This window comes from Athene noctua, chromosome 5 (assembly GCF_965140245.1).
Source record: "Athene noctua chromosome 5, bAthNoc1.hap1.1, whole genome shotgun sequence".
Lineage (NCBI taxonomy): Eukaryota > Metazoa > Chordata > Aves > Strigiformes > Strigidae > Athene > Athene noctua.
This window is the reverse complement of record NC_134041.1, coordinates 34,550,467-34,568,717: the sequence shown is the minus strand read 5'-3', so window position 1 is coordinate 34,568,717 and position 18,251 is coordinate 34,550,467. Positions and strand designations below refer to the sequence as shown.

At 36.4% G+C, this 18,251-nt stretch overlaps 1 protein-coding gene across 2 annotated transcripts in view; it reads left to right on the top strand.

Annotated features, from left to right (window-relative positions):
- EDEM3 (ER degradation enhancing alpha-mannosidase like protein 3) overlaps positions 1-18,251 on the top strand; it is a 31,819-nt gene that overhangs the window by 4,287 nt on the left and 9,281 nt on the right. For both annotated transcript variants that reach the window (XM_074907052.1, XM_074907051.1), the window contains exons 3-14: positions 2,684-2,784; positions 5,273-5,312; positions 6,689-6,801; positions 7,489-7,642; positions 8,784-8,918; positions 10,045-10,150; positions 10,743-10,840; positions 12,155-12,280; positions 12,854-12,937; positions 14,455-14,538; positions 15,080-15,204; positions 15,695-15,860. In XM_074907052.1, coding sequence (XP_074763153.1) covers positions 2,684-2,784; positions 5,273-5,312; positions 6,689-6,801; positions 7,489-7,642; positions 8,784-8,918; positions 10,045-10,150; positions 10,743-10,840; positions 12,155-12,280; positions 12,854-12,937; positions 14,455-14,538; positions 15,080-15,204; positions 15,695-15,860 — 1,332 coding nt within the window. The remainder of the gene's footprint in view (positions 1-2,683; positions 2,785-5,272; positions 5,313-6,688; positions 6,802-7,488; positions 7,643-8,783; positions 8,919-10,044; positions 10,151-10,742; positions 10,841-12,154; positions 12,281-12,853; positions 12,938-14,454; positions 14,539-15,079; positions 15,205-15,694; positions 15,861-18,251) is intronic.

Sequence of the window (18,251 nt, the reverse complement as noted above, 5' to 3'; positions counted from 1 at the left end):
CTCCCTTGTCTTTTTTCGGTTGTTAACAAGAGCTTTGAGTAAAAACCTGCTTTTTTTCCAATCCTTTGACAATATTTGTAATAGGACTATTTCCTTCTTGACTGTCAGAAAGGATATATGAAAATGTCAGTCACTTGATGCCAGTAGGTATTTCTTGGTTTACAGCACTAGTAGCAATACATCTTTTTTGATTATTCAAATATTGTGTTGCCCTGAGTTTACAGTCCTGACATTAGGCAATATGATCATCTGGTCGGTCAGAATCTGTGGAAATTCCAGTGTCTGTTGAGCTCCATTGGTATAGTATTTTGCAGACGTATGTTTATTGGAACATTTGTGCCATGTTTTATATTTAATGGGTCTTGCTATTACCTTCCTTTGAGGTTACTTGAAAGGGGTGAGGTTACAAGATGGGAAATCACATGACCCAGTAGCCTTTCCTGCTCTAGACAAAATGAACTTTTAATTTTCAAAATGCTTCTAATTCCTTATGAATTTGTAAAGCTACAAGTCCACTTTTTCCAGAGTTTTCATCACCTTTTTTCCCATAATTCAAGCCAGAGATCTTAGTTTTGACATTGCTTTTGTTGTGTACTTCTTTAATCTGTTTTTCTGAATACTTTGCACGGATATTCAGAAACATCTGAGCCATATTAAAATGATCTAGATTCTGGCTTTTGTAGTTGAACTTAAGGAGAACAAAGAGTCGAGTAAAGACCAAGACATTTATGAGGGTGATAGATGGGGAGACAAACCATCAGTTTCAAAAGAAGCTGCTGTAGGAGCTGTTTATTTATAGAAGAATGTTCTTCCTCTCTATTTCAAGTTTGAATGCAGATTATTTTTTGTAGCATATATTTGGAAAGACTTTGAATGTATTTACTTGCAATTTCAGTGCAGTAATATAACTTTTTTATCCTGCCACATGTTAGTTTTCCACTAATAGTAAAATTGGAGAGCACAGTACAGCAGCCACTTTCCTGATGAAATCAAGACAGAAGCTCCATTCCAAATAATTTGTATTGGGCTTCTAATGGAGAGGCAGTTTCATGCATGTTCGTTGAAATTTGTTGATATATTTAAGATTCACCTTTTTTAATGTCACTGACCACTCTGAAAATTTTTCAGTAAACCTCTCCTATTGTGCAATGATGAATTTCAAATTTGTGTCCATTTTGTTTGATATCTCATTATGGTGATTGAAACTTCTGAAACTCACACTGACTGGAGAGGCAATAGGGACAGGCATTTTAATCAGTGTGCTTGATTTAGGCAGCGGTGCCACTCCCGTTATTTCTGACTGACTGATGGGAAATAATATTACAATACAGCTTGTGTTGCAGAGTGCTTTTTCTAGAGAAAGGGAAAGTAACTTGCTTTTCCAAAAAAATTAACAATATCTCTCTTTTTAAAAAAATGTTATATTTGTAAAAGGCACAGTCTTGGTAAGCTTTTTTGTGAATGTTATCTTTCGTTACGCCTTGTGTAGTGATTAACCAATTTATTATTTTACCTCCTAAGTTCTCTTATCTGTCACTCATTGTGACCCTGAGTCACTTATGTTCATTTGGAAATGTTTCCAAAGAGACTTTAAAGTCTTAATCTCCACTAATTTCTCCATGAAATACCAGCCACTTGATAGTGCCCACACTAGTTTTAGATTTTAAATTCATCATTGAGATGATACCTTCTGCCTAAAAAACGTTATAAGAAGGGTCACATGCACCTTGTTGCAGGAAGCACACAATTAGCTTTTCAAGTTAATTGGTGGGTTGGGTTTTTTTTGGATGTGCTGTTAGTTGTTGCAGACTTCCTTGGGAGGTTAGAGAGAGAGGTCCTGTTACTCTGTTCACAGTTTAATCATTTCCAGCCACCCAGCTGGAAAGCAGCTCAGCAGAAAAGGACCTGGGGGTCCTGGTGGACACCACGTTGACAGTGAGCCAACAACGTGCCCTTGTGGCAAAGGCAGCTAATGGTGTCTTGGGCTGCATTAGGGAAAACATTGCCAGCGGGTCAAGGGAGGGGATGCTTCCCCTCTACTCAGCACTGGTGAGGCCATGCCTGGAGTTCTGTGTTCTGTTCTGGTCTCCCCAGTACAAGAGAGATACAGGCGTACTAGACAGAATCCAGGGAAGGGCCTTTAAGATGATGAAGAGACTGGACCATCTTTCCTATGGCGAAAGGCTAAGAGAGCTGGTGCTGCTCAGCCTGGAGAAGAGGAGGCTTGGGGGGGGATCTTATAAATGTCTACAGATGTGTGATGGGAGGCTGTAAAGAAGACAGAGCTGGGCTCTTCTCAGTGGTGCCCAGTGACAGGACCAGAGGCAGCGGACACAAACTGAAACATGGGAGGTTCCTTCTGAACATCAGGAAATACTTTTTTACTTGAAGGAGACTGAGCACTGGCACAGGTTGCCCTGAGAGGTTGTGGAGTCTCCTTCCTTGGAGATACACTAAAGCTGTCTGGACACAGTCCTGGGTCACTGGGTCTAGGTTGCCCTGCTTGAGCAGGGGAGTTGGACGAGATGACCTCCAGAGGTCCCTTCCCACCTCAACAGTTCTGTGATTGTCATGCAGTTTGTCTGAAGTACAGCATAATTTGCCTGCCTTTTAATGGGCTCTGAAGAGTTGCTGAAACGGCTCTAACAGTTGTAACTTACTCCCTTGTTTTGTTTCCCTGCAGGAGCATGCGTATCCAGCTGATGAACTTATGCCTTTAACTTGCCGCGGACGAGTACGGGGTCAAGAACCAAGTCGAGGGGATGTGGATGATGCCTTGGGAAAGTTAGTGTTTGTAATGGTTATTGTCTCATGTAAACATCTAAGAATCTAAGTACAATTTGCAGCCAATAAATCTTCAATTGACAGGTCCAGAAACTTACATTTGTAAGAAATACTTTTATTATTTCCTCCCGTGGTGTTAACTGGTGTGAAATTGTACCTTAATCAGAAAAAAAGAATTGGCTAGTGAATGAGATCCACATTCATATTTTTTTAATCGTTCTCCAAGTATTTTTCCAAATGTGAGCTTACATTTATGGGATTACTGAATTTCAATGCTCAGTTTAGGTTATAAGGGTTAATTGTCAGCTGTGCAGAACAGTAAACTGTAATCCATTATGCTGGCGTTATAAATGATACTTAAAATGCTTTTTTTTTTTTTAGTAGAAACTGCTCTCAAAATGCAATTAGTCAAATGATTATCATGTGTGTGGTAGCCTGAGGCCTTTGACAAAGTGTAAAACATTACTTCAGACATGAAAATTCTTCATATTTTTTCTTCAAGATAGCTTATAATACAAAGTACTGATCCTTTGGCCAGCAAAACGCAGATGTTAAGGACTGTTTTTCTCCCTGTTAAACTGAACAGTGAAAGACTTACGCTAAATGTGTTTATAATTGATTCTTTTCTTGGCTGTGTGCAGTTTATAGAGCAAATATTTAGTAACAAATAGCTGATGCTTTTTTAAACTGGTATCACTGCTTAGTGTCCCTAAGCAGAATAATATTTATCAGAGCTGAAGTCTTTGTCTTAAATACTCCTAATTCACTCTATGATATTGAGCATGATGTTTTGGTTATTTTTGGTTATGTACAAAAGTTCTTTAGTCTAGAGATTCCTATATAAACCTGATATGTTGGAGGTATTGAGGGATACAACTTATGAGAAAGTGTCAAGAAAATGTATTTTTAATTCTGGTCATGCATCTTTTTAATGACCTTTTATTACATAGTAACATACTATGAGTAAAAATACCTTTCAGCCCCTTAGGTGCATTGAATAGTTTAAGTATTTTTTTTTTTCTATACATGCTTTTAAGAGTTTCTAATAATTATTATTTATCAGATTTGTTATATAATGCATTTTCTTGCCAGCTGGCTCATCAGTCATGTTCTCTACAGGCCTTTGCAATCACAAAATGACAGGGTGAGACAGCTAGGTCAGTTTTGTTTCCATGGAGGGCTAGGGAGTATACTTGCACACCAGCCTTCTCTGTAGCTGTGCAATGCATAATCTCCTCCTCTTTTGTATGGAAAAAAGTTGTGTCTTTGTTATGCAGTTATGCATAACCACTAGTTAATCTCTTTCTCTTGTAGAACAACATTCACAAAATGCACATATCTTATTATATATGACCACTTAATTAGAATTTTGATTATGCTTCGTGCACGTGTTGCCTACAGGGTCTCAAACATTGGGCACTGGCTTAAATTCTCCATGCTTGTTCTTCAGTAGGCAGTTGTAACTGTTTCCAGTTTTCATGTTCTATAAATTCTATTATATGCGTGGTGTATGTTTCCTAACATAAGAGCAATTTTATCAGGTTAGACTAAAGGTCCACTCAGCTTGGTATGTACCATAGCAGGCCTAGAGAAGAATACGTGAACAGGACAACCCTCATTGTGATATTCCTGTTTCAGACACTATGGATGTTCTCTTTTTATGGATTAAGTAGTTTTTTTAAGACTGCTGCTTGCTAGTGCTGGATGGCTCCAGATGAAATTTACTGTGAGAAACAGTGAAAGCAGATTCTCATTCACTTTCTTCATGCCATGTGCAATTTTAAAGTCTTTGCATAATGATATTTAAGCTCTTTCAGGCTGAAGAGTGCTAGTCTGTTCACTAGTTCCTAGCACAGAAGCTGCTATGTACCTTCAGCCCCTCCGCTTACTGCCCTTTATTGTACCTTTTCCTGTTCCATTATATCCCACATAGAAGTTTCATAACAAAATGACAGCATTTTCTTTAGTCTTTCATCACTAATTTTAACACTCAGTTTGACTGCAACAAATTTCAGCTTTTTCAGAAGTAGGTGGTTGGAACAGTTTCTGGTAGAAATTTAGCTTGGAATGATTTTTTTGATCTTCCTAAATCTTTTCATTATTACACTTAAGTCAACATTCTTCATTTCTTGAAAAAGAAAGGAAAAAAGAGGTTGGAAAAAACTTTGAACCATTCTACTGGGTTTCTTAGTAGATTTGACTGAAGACTAGAAATAAAAATACAATTTGCTTACAAGAAGTTTGAAAGCTTTGCAGTAAGTAAAGGTATCTTTACATAGCTTGTTTCAGTCAGCTCCTATTCTGGTCCCTATCAAAAGGAAGAAACTTAGTAGGGTGTTTGATATTAAACGTGTTGTGTACAACTAATTTTTTAGCAGCTAGTGGACTGTGAGAATTTAGTTTCTTCCATGGTATTGGTTACTATTAAAAATTATTTGATTTCTACACATACAGGTCTGTAGTAAATATTCTAAACTTTGTTTCATAGGTTTTCATTGACCTTGATTGATACCTTGGACACTCTTGTGGTAAGTTTAATCTATTGATGAACTTTGATTAGAAAAAAGATTGCCTTCTGATTCTCAGGCTTATTTTTAGATTTCTATTCTGTTAAATTCTACATTAAAAATACTATTTTTTCTTTGCCTTTAATCTCTGACTGTCTGTTTGAAGGGGCTATTGTGTGTAAGAACTTCCATCTGCTGCAATGGTGGTGTTTGGAGTTTGTTGCAAAAAGAAAACTAGAACAGTTCCTTTATTGATACTTTCTTAGCTTGCTTTTCTTAGGCTCTATTTTTAACAAAAAAGTATGTGAGTGGTTCCTATTATAGTCTAATCCAACATGCTGATTTACAGGTGAACACCTCTTAATACCTACCGAATTATTTATGTTTTTAAATTGTATGTACGTTTCATGAATTTGCATGCACTTAAATATACATTTAAAAAAAATGTAACCCTGGACATGTTTGCCAGGAAATGTTGCCAAATTTCTTATGTTCCATCTTTTATTAAAAAATTCCAATAATTAATAAACCATTTTTTGTTAGATTTCAGTCTCTTTGACATATATTGTCATCCTAAGTTAAAGTTCAGAAATCAGGAGTTTTGGGCCATTCACATCTACAAGTAAATTTAAAGTTTTGAAAATCCTTACTGTACTGATTTGGTGTGTGAATTGTATAATACTCTTTCTCTGACAGCCGTTCCTTTTTTATGATGTGCTGTGAGGTGACCCTTGGCTCTGTTGAACTGGGACTGCAAGTGTTGAAAATGTGGAGTCTGGAACTCCCAATCTTTACCAGACCCTCAAATGGATTATTGTGGTTTATTTATTGTTTTATTGCCTTAGAGCAGGATTAATACTTGTGGAATTTAAAGGCACTTATGGTAACAAATTGGATAAGTCACAAAGATCAATCGAACCAAAAGAAAGTCAGCGTGAAAGCGATCTGTAGGAAGTGCCTGAGCTGTTGTTCAGGCAAAAGGGAAAAAAACTTTTGGGAGGAGGAAGACTGCTAGGAGGATTCACTGAACTTCGGCTGTGGCACCTTAGTCCATGGATAGGAGAGGCAGGTCCTTGCCCCCTCTGCCAGCACAGCCTGCAGCCTGCTGAGTCCTGCTGCACTACAGTCATGGTGTGCGAGTAGAGGAAGGAACAAACAAATCCCTGGGTAACTGCTTAGCTACATTCTCAGTGACTTTATTCTTTGCATACAGCTTTTATTCTTTCATGTATCTCATGAGAAAAACAATAATACTAATGTCAGTTTGCGCTGTATCAGAGTATGCCCCTGTGGGCTTAGAATATCAATGTTAATGCTTTCTTTAATTCATTGTACTTGTTCTACACATAAGCATGAGTATTAGCTAACCGAAACACCTGGTTACATTTGTATTCCAGGTGTTAAATAAAACCAAAGAGTTTGAAGAGGCTGTAAAAAAAGTAATAAAGGATGTTAATTTAGATAACGACATAGTTGTATCTGTCTTTGAAACCAACATAAGAGTCCTTGGGTGAGTAACTTTTATGTTTTAAAAACTCTTAAAAATGTGGAGGTTTAGCTAGATGTCCTTAAGGCATACCTTTCTGTACTGTTTCACCTTACTTAAAACAGTTGTGCCTCTGTCAGTTAGCATAGCTTGCCACCTGCCCCCAGAAAGGTTTTAAAATGCCAGGCAGGAATCAGTGCAGCAGTACTGAATCGAGTTGAGCCCCATCTAACTGCTGCAGGAGTAGCGCTTTTGATTTTAAAAAATTGTGCGTGCTGATGAGGTAGCAGTGTTTTTCATTAATGGAAACAATCTTAGAAATTACGCTGTTCAGTACTTAACAGAGAACATTTTGATACTTAGTATAATAGATTATTTTAGTTTAGAAGGGATTTCTGGAGGTCTCTAGTCCAACTTGGTGCTCAACGCAGGATCAGAGCAGGTTAGTTTTAACCTATTATATGCAGTTTTATATTGATGAATTAATGATTACATTTTAGGATTGAGTCTTAAACAGTAAGAGTTGCTTCCAAAATACTGGCAGCTAACTTTGGCTATAATTAGGAGTTGCTTCTGCTCAGCATTTCTGAAAATTAGGACTGTGTGAATATAGCATGGTTACATACCTAGTCATAAAAGTTATATAAATTTTTGCATTGTTGTTCAGATGAATATACCTTTTGAGATGTGGATATTTTTTCTTGTGTTTAGAGGTCTTCTAGGTGGGCATTCAGTGGCAATTATGCTGAAAGAAAAAGGTGAATATATGCAGTGGTACAATGGTGAACTTCTGCACATGGCAAAGGAACTAGGCTACAAACTTTTACCTGCTTTTAACACCACTAGTGGTCTCCCTTATCCAAGAGTAAGTTCTCTGGTTTCTGCAATTCAGGATTACTTCTGTAAGCAACATTTTTGATGTTTTGTTTTTAACTCTGTTTCTAAAATGTCTTGTATATTTATTAAGTGTAGAGAAAAAAGCTGATAAAGTGCTTATTTATAATACATGCTACCTGGTATTTTAAAATACAGTTTTAGGCTCTCTGAATCCCTTCCAACTCAGAAAATTTTAATCTATGTTGTTGTGGATAAACAGTAACAGCAGAAATCTTAACTAATCACTGCATACTGATTTCTTGCTCCCTGCTATATAGACACCACCAAATAGCTGAGGAGAGTAATTTTTGTTTTGGTACATATCTCTCACTAAGACAGTGAAAGGAGCAACTTGCAAGCACTTGTTTGTGAATTTAGTACAATACTGATTAATCCTTATGGTCTACGTCCACATTTTTAAAAGGGCAAGGGTAGCTGTAATCTAAAAATACTCAATATGAAAACTTTCATCATATTTAAACAAAGCATGGTACATAGTCTTTGAGTGACAGAAAACTACTTCCCATGCATATCCTCAACTGAGTTCATGAGATGTGGCTTTGATTGGAAAATTCCCCATAAATTAAAGATTGAGGCTCAGTAAATCAGCATTTTTCTAATGAAAATGTCTAATTCAGAATGTTCAAGATTTCATAGATCATCTGCTGAGGGGGCCCTTGTCGGAACTCAGAAATTTGTTGTGGCCACAACAAAAGTGGATCCATCTAGCGGGTATTCTCTGGAGCCAGGAGTAGTGAGATATTTACAAAGCTTAATTTCCATGAGCACTTGTGATGTTCTGAGCTCCTGGTTCGCTGGTGAATACATTGCTAGAATTAGATTTTCATGGTGGTATTCTTTTATTCAAATGTACAGTGAACCAGACAACAGGTATTTGGGGCAGTCCTTGTTTTGGTGGGTTGATTTGGGTACTTCTGGATAACTTTGTGTGCATGTTTGAGACATTGACAGAATGTGGTAAAGCAGAGCAAAACTGCAGGGGCTGTGTGATCTTTTTTTCTTGCCTTTAGAAAAAGTGTAGATTATATAGTTGCTTTACAGACCTATCACAGGAGTGTAAATTCTTTCAGCTAGTAAAAATAAAGATGTTAATTTCTATTTTTCTCTAGGTTAACTTAAAATTTGGTGTAAGACATCCAGAAGCACGAACAGGAACAGAAACTGATACCTGTACAGCTTGTGCAGGTACCTTGATCCTTGAGTTTGCAGCTTTAAGCCGATTCACAGGAACATCTATATTTGAGGTTTGCTTTCCATGATATCTTATTTTTTGGGTTAGGCATTCATAGTGTTCTGTTACATTCTGTAATTCTGGAAAAACAATTTTGATTTCATTAAATCAGTGCTTATCTTAGCTGTTCTGCACAAAAAGTTTGCATGTGTTCAGATTTGTTGTATTTGTGGATTTTTTTCTAAGTATTGATTTGATTTTTTAAAAAATAACCAGGAAATAATTTTGTTTGAAAATAGTTACAGTAATACAGAAGTAAACAAGATAAATATACTGAAGAGTGACTAAAAAATAATGCATCATTTCCGGGTAGAGGATTTGGGACTAGTAAGAAGAAAACTTGGTCCTTAAAATGCAGATTTAAAGAAAAATATATATAAAAAAACTTCCATGCTTATATAGTCCCACTGAACATGTGCAAGACCTACTTAAGGGTATATTGTCAGCAGAAAGCTAAATGAAAATGCTTGCAGGTATTGTTTCTTTGATTTGCTTTTTGTTTGTTTGTTTTTTAAAAAAAGGCAAGCTCTTTTTCACATTAGAATTTTTTACAATCTTTTATTTATGAATCTGATGTTTTACTTTGTCATGGAATCTGGTGGCAACATAACTGGGGCTGTGTTGTGTGTTCTGGTAAAACTTGCCCCCTAAAATCCCATGCATGTGTTTGGTGTTTTAAAGCCATTTTTGTTGGGTAGGTTGTTACCTTCAGGTGAATTTTGTGTATGTAAAGAATGTATATAGCTTGTATACTAATGAACAGAGGTTGCTGATCCACCTTGAGATGCCTGAAAAGACACAGCAATTTTGATTCTAAGGATGATATATTTCTTGAAATATTTTAATTAGGTTGCACTATCCCATCTGTATGCAGTTTTAGAGTAGGAAACCCATGCAGAAGGACGTTTGGCTTGCCTAAGACCATACTGTGTATTGGCAAATAGTTGTGTAGTCAAGCACCATTTTTCCTAATCGGCAGCCCCTACTAGTTAAGTGTATGTAATACTGGGTTTTACAATCATTAGATATGAAACATCTTATTACTTCCTAGTATCTTAATTTCAATAGACAAAAGAATAACAGTCTTTAGTATCTGTGTTTCTCTAATTTCCTTTAATGAGCATTTTTTGTTGTTGCAGGAATATGCACGGAAAGCACTTGATTTTATTTGGGAAAAGAGACAGCGCAGCAGCAATTTAGTGGGTGTTACTATTAATATTCATACTGGAGACTGGGTCCGCAAAGGTGTGTGGTATTCTGATCGGATTCAGTGACCACAAGTGGTTTTGGGCAAGAAAAAAAATCTTAACACACCCCTCCATACACACACCACACTTATCTAGACTGTTTTAAAACATTAATGGGATAGGCAAGTGGAATTACGTAATTTCAGTGCTGGAGAAACCTGCTACAACAAAGCCTGGCTTTGCTCTGAAAGGGTGTTTTGGTGGAGAAATTAGTTTTATTCTTTGTAAAGTTAGTGTTCTCTGATTCACTGTAATACTGGGAGGGGAATGTCTTGGGATAAATTTTCAGAGATTCTGCTGTAAATACATAGGAAAAATATAAATCGGTTGTTTATGGCAGCCAATAGAAATACTTCCACATGAGAAAACTCTTCAGTTCATGTCTGTTCATATTATTATGTGCACTGATATTGCAAAGCCTTTATCATAGACACAGTATTGTGTCTCTGCATTCATCTGTGCCTTAATTCTAGCGCTAGGAGGCTTTTCCTTTTACTGAAACAGCCTTTAAAAGCAAAATGAAACCAAGGGGAAATATCCATATAGCTACTTAAAGTTAAAATCACCTTTTCATTTTCTGCTGTATCTAGATAGTGGAGTTGGAGCAGGAATAGATTCATATTATGAATATTTATTAAAAGCCTATGTCTTGCTGGGAGATGACAGTTTCCTGGAAAGATTTAACACGGTAAGTTAACACCTTGCTCAGGTTTGTGCCTTCTGTAAGACAAATTTAAGACTAATTGTATTGTCAGTCAGCTGTTAGCCTGAGAAGGCTGTGAAGAGATCTTTAGCATGGTTTCTGTGACTTCTGATGTGTTTAGTGCCAGCTCTTTTTGATATGAGTTTTTGCTAATCTTGGGTGAACTTCCACCTGAGCAGCTGTCTTAACCCCATCCAATCAAACGCTTCTCAAAATTGGACCTTTTTCCATGTTTTCAGTACAGGACAAGCTGTATTTCAAGATCACCTTGAAGAGTGTAATACTGCAAACTTTTCTGTAATGTAAGGGCCTCGTTTCACAAAACTGTGATACAATTTATTTTTGTCCTGGAGCAACAGAAACGATCTGAAAAATTAAACTCTGCATTGCACTGCAGATCCTAAGGCCCAGTATACATTTAAGTGTACTTACAAGCTGAAAGCCGCACTTAGATTACTAAATTCATAAGAATACTAAGCAGCTTTGTCGGCATCACTATTCTTTCATGAAAGTATTCCTTCTCTTGAAAATAGCAATACCCAATAAAAACATTTTATGTCATAAAATTATTTTATATAGCATGATTTTATATCATAAGCAATATTAAAATTGGAATAAGTCAGTAGCTAAAGGCCTGTAACAACACTTTTAAGTGTAATGATTATTTCATATTCCTAACCTGCAGCCATCATTATTATATTTTGCCTCAATTATGTCTATTAACTGTTCCGTATCAGTTTGGTTCATGTGCTCATGATTGTACCTTCTGTTATTCAGAAAACAAGAAAAGCATTTATCTTGGGAAGTATAGAATTGTAAGTCAGCAAGTTGACAAGTGAGCTAGTGGCTTTTAAAGTTCTTCTGAGCCACCAAGTCCAGCTGCTTTGTTGTTTTTTTTTTATACCTCCTTTCCCTCCTCGGATATATTAGCTTTAGAATTCTCTTGTTCAGAGAAAGTGATTTCAGCTTTGTTTAAAAAGTTGTGCTTAAAGATTCGGTCAAAACGAATGTGCCTTAGCTGTGATACTGTTTATCACGTGGCTGCTGAATATACTTCTGTGTACGTGTATTACTTGGAAAATGTGGTGTGTATTGCATGTGTAATACTGTGGAGCTTTTCAATATTTTCTACGCTGCTTTTTAGTTTGCAAAACTAGAACCTACTGGGCATTGCCAAATGTAATAATGGTTGGGAGTGTAGTACTAGTTCTTCCATTGAAATAAAATGCCATAGTCTAGAGATTACTGTCTGTTTTGTATTGATAATATAAACTCATGATTTTTTCTAACGTTTGTCAGCACTACGATGCCATAATGAGATACATTAGCCAACCACCTCTTCTTCTTGATGTTCATATTCATAAACCAATGCTAAATGCTAGGACCTGGATGGATTCTTTGCTAGCTTTCTTCCCTGGATTGCAGGTAAGATTTAAAACCCACATGCAGATGATTTTAATAACAAGGAAACAGTTAAGTAGACTGGATATATAGTTGACAAGTCAAGCTTAGTCATTTGATGTTCAGAAATACTGAACGAGGATTTCTGTACTCGCTCCTGTCACTTCACTGTTATGATGCAAGTTAACATGCATTTCTGGCCATGTTGAGTATCAAGAAAAGTATGTCCAGGTAATTTGCTTCCTTCACTCCTAGTCATGAAAACACTCAGATTAAGGTGCCTTTGTAGTAGTCGAGTGACAAATTTTCTAGTTTCTGTGTCATTTATATCTTTAAGACAAAGCACCACAGGTCTCTGTAAATGATAGAGATCCTTTTTCTACGTAGGCAGTAGTCTTAACGAGCTCGCTTATTTTGCTTGAATATCTCTTGTGGAATATTTATGGCTTGCACTGAAAGGGGTAATATTTACAGTATATATCTGCTGGAAATGTAGAACTTGGTCTGTAGCTTTGCATGAACACAGTAAGTGTGCCTAACTTTGAATATTATTCCTATGCGTGGTGAATTAGTGTTAATTTTATTATTCGCTTTTAGGTGTTGAAGGGTGATATTAGACCCGCTATTGAAACTCATGAGATGCTGTATCAAGTTATAAAAAAGCATAACTTTCTTCCAGAGGTAAGGTAGTAACTTTTTGATCACGTAAAATGATTCTTGCCTCAATTTAAGCAGTCTTGGATATCTATTTGAAAAAAAATAGTAGGTATATATGTTATTAAAACCAAAGGCTCATTTCCACCGCATTCTTATGTGATTCACAGTTCCACACGTATGACAACTGTGTTTTGGATATGAAACATTTTTTCTTCAGTTATGCTGTAATTAGCACAATAATGGGAAGCTGCTGCTATTAATAATTGCTTAGGCTTTATATTTCAGCCTTTCAAAATTGACTTTGACTCATTTCAGAATGCAGAACTTGTATAAGCGCATGTAGTAGTTGCTTCTTAGTAATATAATAGCATTAATGCTAAGGATTACAGTCATCTTTATTAACCCAAGGGGGGAAACTAAAGACTGAACTATTCTGAGAGAATGTTCTGAAATTTTGCATAATGCCCTTGAAAGTAGGTACACAAACTTATCTGTAGCTATTGCAAGTGCAGTCTTTTGAGCAAGTTAATTCTGCACAGAAAAGCTTATTTACCTGCTGAAGTGTGTGTCTTTATTCTGGGATAATAACCCAGAATATATGAGAGAGCTTCTGACTTCAATTTTTATTTTGACTTTCCCCTGGTGTAAGCTTATTTCTGTTAGAGAACATTTTAATTAACGTTGCATTCACCTAATAGGGATATTGAGACCAAAGAATGCTCTCTAAGCACCAAGCTTTTAAAATGGTATGGTTTGGTTCCTTAGGGGTTTTTTAGGTTGTTTTTTTGATGCTTTGTACTCATGAAGGAAACTTTGAAAGATCAGTTAGTTGTATTTAAGCCAATAGGCCATCCCCTTTAGCAAAGACTTAGTTTAAACCCTAATGTGAGCTAGAAGTGAATGTAAGCCATTACAGAAGTGGCTTTTGCCAATGCATATTAAGAGTGAATACATAGACTAGGAAATTTTTAGATAACTGACTTCTAGTCTGTGGTATTTCTTATGTTAGAAACGGCTGCTTACTGTCTGTCAGTCTGAAATGAGAGCTTAATGCACTGGAAGTGTCAGGTGGTAGGTATATTTGCAGAAAAGGTGTTTGTCAAAGCTCGGGTGGTCTCTCTGTAGTGGCCCTTCAGCGGGCTGCATGGGTTGGAGGGCAGCAGCAGTGGTGTGCTTGTGGTGATGGGGCGATTGGAGGCTGCGTGCTGCCTCCTGGCTCTGGAGCACACGTTCTCATCTGGCACCTTGTGCCAGAACTCCACTTGCTGGACATGTGCCAAGAGGCTGGATGGTGTCTGCACTCTTGCACCAACACACGCTTAAATCTCACTCAACAAAGTGGGCTAGAGCACTCGCTTAGGTTCTGGCCTCAAATGTACTAATTGGACAGAGGGTCTTGTAGCCTCCTGGGACTGATGTTGGGCCTTCAGTCCTTCACTGTTGTGTACTTTACCTGTTGTAATACCGTTAAGGTAGGATTCCAGATAAACCTGCATTTGGTTTTCATTCTTGCGTTTATTTTTGTCCTTTTTCTTCCTCAGGCATTCACAACAGACTTCAGAGTTCACTGGGCTCAGCATCCTTTAAGGCCTGAATTTGCTGAAAGCACTTACTTCTTGTATAAGGTAAGATCACTTCCGTTCCTCTGACTGTTGATCACTTTGTCTAGCATCTAGAATTTTATTGATGTTTTAGTCCAGTATAGAATGAGTAGCCTATCTGCAGCTTATTTTGTCTACTGGAGCCAGTTCTGTATGTAAACAAGATTAAATCAGAAATGATTACAGGAATTTTGGTTTATATGCCTAGAATTAGAAAACTGTTAAGTGACAAAGGCCCATATTTTTTAAAGATATTTAGGTGTTGCTGATCTCTCTTAAAGAGATCTTAGAGACTAAGAGCAAAAGCCATTTGTACCTTGAGAGAAGAGCAGTGCCTGAATGTCTTGTGTTTCTGTACTTCCATGTGCTTATCTGCTTATCTGTAAAAGATAATGCCGTAGTAGCTCAGAAGTCTCTCTTGTGACTGTTTAGCACTATTAATAAAATAGACTTTATTGGTGTCTGGAAGGTATGGAATCAATAAATTAGCATTAGGAAAAGCTAATTGCATAGTAAGTCTAAAGTGCACCTATATGTTTGGGTTTTGTTTGGTTTTCTTTTATAGGCTACTGGGGACCCTTACTATCTAGAAGTAGGAAAAACACTAATTGAAAACTTGAACAAGTATGCACGAGTACCTTGTGGGTTTGCTGCAATGAAGGATGTTCGTACAGGAAGTCATGAAGACAGGTAGAAGTTTTTGCAATTATTTTTTTATAAAAGGATTATAGAAAAAATGTAATTACCCTGTTTATATAATAGAATTGAGTTTTGAGTAGCTGTTTGTCTTCAGTTTGATAACCAAGTCTTAAATTACCCATTTATCATAGTCTATAAACTATTTTAATAGTTTTATAGTTTGTTATGTTTAGAATATTTTTAGTTTAATAATGTTTCAGTTGTCTCAGAGCAATAGATGAATTACTTTCAAACAAAAATGCTTCTAATCTAGACATTTGTAAAGAAGTTTATTTGTTTTTTCTATAATGCTGTTTTGTGCTGAACATGCTGAATCATTTCCCTCCAAATATCGTTTCTTCCAAGTGGAAGGAATGATAATGAATTAAGTTCAACAATAATAATCATGAAGTCTTCAGAGATGGAGTAATGAGTCTTTGTTTCATTGATGCTTGAGAAAAAAGGGGATCTTCCTAAAGGGCATCCATTTTTTTTTCCATAGAATGGACTCTTTCTTTCTGGCTGAGATGTTTAAATATCTTTACCTGCTATTTGCTGATAAGGAAGACATGATTTTTGACATTGAAGATTACATCTTCACTACAGAAGCTCATCTATTACCACTTTGGCTTTCTACTACAAACCAAACCATCTCTAAAAAAAATACAGTAAGTAAGAGCTCAAATCTAAATCAGTTTTAGTGGTACTTTGAAGCAGTTCCTTTTTTTTTTTTTTTTTCAATGAGAGAAAATGGAAGAAAAATCAGAAAAAAATCAGAAAAATCAGAAAAAAAATTGGAGAAGTATACCTGTTTTAACGCTTCGTTTAATATGAACTATTTCAACATATTAACAGTACCAGTCACATGAGCATGAATAATGTTTCCATGACTAGATTCTGCACCATTGAATCTTGAGAAAAAAACTGTGGAATGTTAGCAGCATTAAAAAAGAAAATCATTCCTCATCTCTGTATAATGATATTTTTAATCTTCATCTTTACTCTGTATTATTTTTTTTCTAAAACATCTACAACAACACACCTAAGTCTTTGTTGTTTATTTTACTATGTGAACCGTTGGCAAATTTTGAAAGGTTTTTTGAGACTGCTGAAAAGTTAGTTTGACAAGATAGAGCTAGAGATTTTGGGGTATTTAATTGTTTTAGTTCATGCAATAGGCATCTACTGTGTAAAAGTGAGAACATTTATGGGTGTATAAATTACTTAACCTTCCAAAATAACCTATAGTAATACAACTGTGCTGTGAAGCATCATCAATACTCTTCTTTTGTTTGGTTTTGTGCTCAGTAAGGTGACGTAATTGATCTTTAAGCTAATAATACTACTGGCAAGCAAAAGAAATGCATGAGAAAGTGGAAGGAAAGACATGTCTCGGGTATCAGGGATATGCATTCCTTTATGTTAGTGCACGTCCATTTTTACCCTTTACTATGAATTTTTTACAATAATGTAAAAAAATTAGAGGAAAATGCTCATGTTGTGTGTCAAGCCGTGTGTCCTGGAGAAATCTTATAACTGAGTAGAAAGCACTCTGTTTTATGGACATTAGACAGTGAAAAAATTTTAATTAGTTCCTCTTAATGTCTGACATTGGTAAGACATTTAATGGGTCACTGGGTTGGTTTTTCATGTTCCTTGATGGTGAGTATCCTGCACCCTCCCTGAAATGATCTTTCCTTGACATTTATCATCTTTTGTCTTTGAATTTTGGAAACCAAGACTTTTTTTTAAACTATGCAAGAAGTTCTCTGAAGCATCTGAAGGAGCATTTTATATAACTTTATTTCCAACATGAGAGGGTCATACTTTTGAGATGGGATTCCCTCAGTTGATGGTGGCCTAACATATGTAGTTCTCTTGAGAACCACAAATGTTAATAAAAGGCCAATAAAGAATATCAAACAAATTGTTCAAATGCAGTTTTCTTAAGCTATTTAAGTCAAAGCTGCTAACATGCATAGTACAAGTAAGAAAGATCCATTAAAAATAGTGTCAGTGAAGTGCATTAAATGGCTAAAAGGCTGTGAAGATGAGTGTGTTAATCTTCTATGGAATTTATTTGATGAGAAAAAAATTGATAAGAAAAATTGAATGTATAAATTAAATATAAATACAGTGCTGTTAAGCCAGAATTTCTGAGATAGTTGGTAGTATGAGCCCAACATCCTGTTTGTATTTATTCTGATAAACAGGAAAGGTTATGTCTTACGATGCCGCTGCTTGCAATAGTGCTTGCAAGACTTTCTGAAGTGATGTGACTACTGTTTGTCACACTAAGTACTTTAAAGTGTTTATTCCAGTAAGCTAATACCCTTTTAGTCTTTTTTTTTTTTTTTTTTAAGGGACCCTTTAAATGCTTGATTTTTAATTACCTAATATGATGCAAACAGATTTGGGGTTTTTTTGCAAGTAGACAAATACTACATTGTGTTGGTTTAGGCCCTGCTGGGACCAGAGACCCCATTGCCATTGTCCCTCCCCCACCCTCAGACACAAGTAGGGCACAAACCCCAGGTTAAAATAAGAAGAAATTTAATACAACAGTGTAATAAACAATCTGAACAACAGTAGCAATGATAACAACAATATACAGTAATAACAGTAAACAAGACAAAAGATATACAGAAAAATACTGCAGTGGTTACAGACAGCTCGCTCACATGCTCCCCTCCACCAAAGCCACAAAGGAAAGCTTCCCGCGCTGCTGGACCTGGTGTCAGAATAGCCCACCTGGAGATCCCTTCCTCCTCTCTGCTGGGGAAACTTAACCCTATCCTAGCTGAACCAGGGCATACATTAATTTTTATAGGTGAGAAAATTAACTTGCCAGTTACCCAACCAGTTACTTGCAAAACTAAGGACAGGCGAAATATGGCTTCAAATCACTGTACATGTTCCACATGGTTTCACATGTTACAAAACAGCGATTTGTGCAAATTTGAACTCTGTATCTTTTCTGAAAATAGAGATTGTTTGAATTACGTGTAGATTTATCCTTGCCCATTCAGACTTCTGGGTCTGTGTGGCTCCTGAGGAGG